This window comes from Trichechus manatus, unplaced genomic scaffold, assembly GCF_000243295.1.
Source record: "Trichechus manatus latirostris isolate Lorelei unplaced genomic scaffold, TriManLat1.0 scaffold00074, whole genome shotgun sequence".
Lineage (NCBI taxonomy): Eukaryota > Metazoa > Chordata > Mammalia > Sirenia > Trichechidae > Trichechus > Trichechus manatus.
In genome coordinates, this window is record NW_004444010.1 from 7,687,206 (window position 1) to 7,691,474 (window position 4,269).

General features: G+C 34.8%; 1 protein-coding gene across 2 annotated transcripts in view; it reads right to left on the reverse strand.

The window, feature by feature from the left end:
• Positions 1–4,269, reverse strand: part of DHX29 (DExH-box helicase 29) — a 62,142-nt gene that overhangs the window by 15,686 nt on the left and 42,187 nt on the right. For both annotated transcript variants that reach the window (XM_004380468.2, XM_023734976.1), the window contains exons 21-23: positions 3,977–4,201; positions 2,685–2,821; positions 2,178–2,271 (exon numbers count right to left, since the gene is read on the reverse strand). In XM_004380468.2, the coding sequence (XP_004380525.1) occupies positions 2,178–2,271; positions 2,685–2,821; positions 3,977–4,201 (456 nt within the window). The remainder of the gene's footprint in view (positions 1–2,177; positions 2,272–2,684; positions 2,822–3,976; positions 4,202–4,269) is intronic.

A 4,269-nucleotide genomic window follows, 5' to 3' on the forward strand; every position in this document is an offset into this window, starting at 1 on the left:
GTTGACATGTTGTGGGGTTGTTAACCAATGTCATAAAACAATATGTGTACTACTGTTTCATGAGAAACTATTTGTTCTGTAAGCCTTTACCTGAATTTAAAAAAAAAAAAAAAAACTGAGTAATGGGGAAAGCCATCAGATTTCCCTCTCTAAGCACAGATTTATAATCTTGGCCTGTCAGCCACAAAGTATGATGTCCTGGATGCCTTTTTGTAACTAGGTCATCATACAGTGCAACTAAATAGCTGGCTACTATTCAGGAAAATATGAAAAAAGCCAGGTCTCTTTGGAACAATGTTTTATCCCAAGTCTGGGGCATAAAATATAGAAGGTAAGCGTGAATATCTTGTCATACCAAAGGCAGGAAGCTATCAAAGACTGCGGCGGTTACATGAAAAGGATTCAGGAGTTAACATGATGCAGCTCCCACTGGCCAAAGATGGGACAATTTGAGTATCAAAAAATTAACATCCATAGTAGATCAAAACACATCAAATATGTTTAAGCTAATGAGTTCATAATGATTTTTATAAAAAACATTCACTGATTACCTGTGGATATCTAGGGAACCAACTCATTCTGACTGCTAAGTAAAAGGAAAGAATCAAGCATTTATCCTAATTTTCTTGTACAAACTGTACCACAGGGCAGTCAAATATTGATAAAGGAAAGGATCTTTTTTACAAAAGAATTCTAGCTAATAAACAGATCTATCACCAGTTTCCAATCCCTAATGAAACAATGGATATGAGTGTTTCCAATGGCTGCTAAAATTCCAATGGGGAGTTTTATAATGGATGAATCTGGCTGACAATATCTGATCCCATTGATGAATCTTAGTATTACAAAGAGGGAGACAACTCAAAAAACAATCAGCCATATCTGTTGTTGTTGTTAGTTGCCTTCGAGTTGATTCCAGTTCATGGTGACCCTATGTTTGCAGAGTAGAACTGCACTCCATAGGCTTTTCAAGACTGTGACCTTTCAGAAGCAGATCACCAGGCCTTACTTCCGAGGTACCTGTGGGTGGGTTTGAACCACCAACTTCTTGGTTAGTAGTCCAATGCTTAACCATTTGTGCCACCCAGGGACTCCTCAGCCGTACCTAAAATGCAGAATCTATGGGAAAATTTACTTGGTTTCTTGAAAAAATAAGTAGCAAGTGGGAAAAAAATGAGAGGGGTAACTATAAAAGAGACTTAAGAAACACATCAACCAAATTCGATGTGCAGACCTTGTTTGGGATCTTGATTTGAACAAATTAGCTGTAAAGACACATTTATGAGATAATCAGGAACATTTGAACACTGACTGTATACTTGATGACATTATGGAATTATCTTTTTTAGGTGTGATAAGGTGGTGTTATGGTTAAACCACTCAGTTGCCAATCAAAAGGTTGATGGTTCAAACCTACCAGCCGCTCCATGGGAGAAAGACGTGGCAGTCTGCTCCTGTAAAGAAAGCCTTGGAAACCCTGTAGGGTAGTTCTACTCTGTCCTATAGGGTTGCTATGAGTTAGGACTGACTCGATGACAACAGGTATACTAATGTTTAAAAAAAAAAAAGTCCTGGATTTTAGAGATACATAATGATCTGTTACCTGAAGCACATAATGATTATTTGCTTCAAATAATCAGACAGAGCAGAGTGGAATAAGGGCAACAGAAATAAGATTGGCCAACTCCAATTATGAAAGTAGATAATTGGTACGTAGGGGCTCACTATACTATTCTCTCTACTTTTGTGTGTTTGAAATTTTCCATAATTAAAAAAAAAATAACAGTAACAGTTTCAGAGTTGAGGAAAAATTGTTCAGCTATTTCTTTTAACAATGAGGGACTGAGGTCTAACGAGGTTAATTAACCTACCCAAGCTGAGTTGTTGAATAGAGAACTATCGTAATTCCCAAGCTAGTGATATTTCTATGAAATCATGTTGCCTCCTTTTTACCATTTCCTGGATAAATTATTACTGTTGAATATTATTTTTTAATCACTGTGTAATGCATATAGGTAGGAGAAATAACGAAACAAAAAATTACAAATTCATTAATTCAATGAACGTTTATCAAGCCCTTATTATGTGTCAGGCAATATTCTAGGAAGTCCTTTTTCCAAAATAAATCTATTAATCAACCAAATAACCCTGAATTAGAGAATTGTATTAAGACTTACCTCTAGGGTTAACAGTGATGTTCTATTAAGAAAGTTCCTCCGGCAGTACGCCATTTCAGAACGATAGCCTCCTTCCTGTCGGGCTTTCTTCCATCTGGATAAATAAGATGACCAAAGCTCAACATATTTTCTTCCCAAAATCTCTTTTTCAGTGGTTGAATTAAATTACAATCATTTAAAAAGATGACAGATCTTGCTTGTAGTAACAGCTACCAATCATATATAAAAATTTCAACTGCAATGCAGATGCTTTTGTTTATAACAGTAAATTATTCAATTACTTCAAATATAAGGTAATATATGTATGATACAAAGTACACTGTTTTTAAATTTTAGGAGGGACTATAAAAATATGAACCTCTAAAATAATTAATTATACCATGACCAAGGAATTAATTATAAGTAAATCTTAGATGCATGCATTTAATGAAAATCAAAGATAATCTTTTTAAAAAGTAAATAATCTCGGGTTATTGGCTTATTGATAACACCCAGATTGTTTCTTACCCCAGACAGGCATTGTAGATTGTCAGGTGGTCTGAATCTGCCATAGCCAAAGCTGATTTTGCAAGATCTGCTTCGTCTTTTCGACCAATTGGTGTGGTAAAAGGAGACTTCTCTGTCATAACTGCAGCTAGTGTTGCCTACCCACAAATAACCAAACACTTTATCATTAAAGATGTATATTTTCAAAGCTAATTTGTAAAAGAAAGCAAATAATACAACAATCACACTGTAAGTTGCAGGTTTCTGTTTAAAATACATTTTTCATGTTCTATAATAGCCAACTTCATCTTAAGTGGTTATTTTTAATTTCACTTTATGAGATTTTTTGAATATATTATCTGACTTGACTTTTATACCATCTCTGTGAGGTAAGGCGAATAAATATTACCAGAATCAGAGATTTAAAAAAAATTTTTTTTAAATCTATAAGTGATTTAAAGTCTGTCATACAGTTAGAGGCAACCCCAGAATAATAGCTCAGTTAGTTATCTTTACTCCTAGTCAGCTGAACTTCCATTGTTTACAATACTCTCTAAAAATAATTTGGTTTCTATAAGAACCCATTTGTTGTCATTGCAGCTTTTCAGATCAACTATCATGGCAGAAATTTCTTAGAAAAGATTTGCTCCTATAAAAGGGTTTATTTTTTGGACCTGGCACAATTCTGCTATCTATTTCTAATACTAGAAAAAAAAAGAGACTATAGCAAGTTATACTCTTTCCATTCTGTTTTCAAAGTCTTGATTTGCAGTTCCAGAAAGGGTCACAGCTTCATAAGGTTGGAAAGCTGAAAGACACAGCAGGCATATGTACCCAGAGATTCAGACACATGAACAGAATTTGTTAATTCTGAGGTAGTATGAGAAAAGAGAACTGCTGGCTGGTAGTTGCTGGCTCAGAGAGATAACCCAGGAAAAAAAAAGGAGGAAAGTTTTTGCTTCTACTTTTGGGAGTCTAAAGCTTCTTAAGAATCATCTACATATTCAAAAAAATATATATTTCAAGTGGGATATCTGATAGCAAAGCCTAGACAAGAAAAACCCAAATAGTATCTACAGTACACTTAATTAGATGGATGAATATATTTTCATGTATATTAATATAAAAATTTACGTATTACATTAAAAAATTCTCAAGCATTCAGGTCCCTGGGTTTTAATGTTAGTCCAGATATTACATTTGGTTAAAAATAAATAAATAAAGACATGAAATTAAAAGTTAAAAATTGTCTCCAAATTAATTTCCCAGCCCAAATGATATTTAAACTAAAGCAGCAGCATTATTTGATTTACCACTGGTTCAAGGCAGCCAAATATGGCACCAAAAATGAGCATCTTCCCAATCTTGACATTCACAGGCAAAGCTGCGAGGTGTTGGCCTAATGGAGTCAGTTTAGGCTCATTTAGTTCACAAGCTCCAATTCTTCTGAGTAAGTTCACTGCATTGCTGATCACTTGAAGCTGAGGAGGATCTAAGGCTTTGGAGAGGAAATCTTCAGGAGAACCAAGACTGCATTTCTGCAGGTTGAAAGAGGGACAAATTAGCATGTAACAAGAATGAACACTGCCACAAAGAGGTGGTCAAA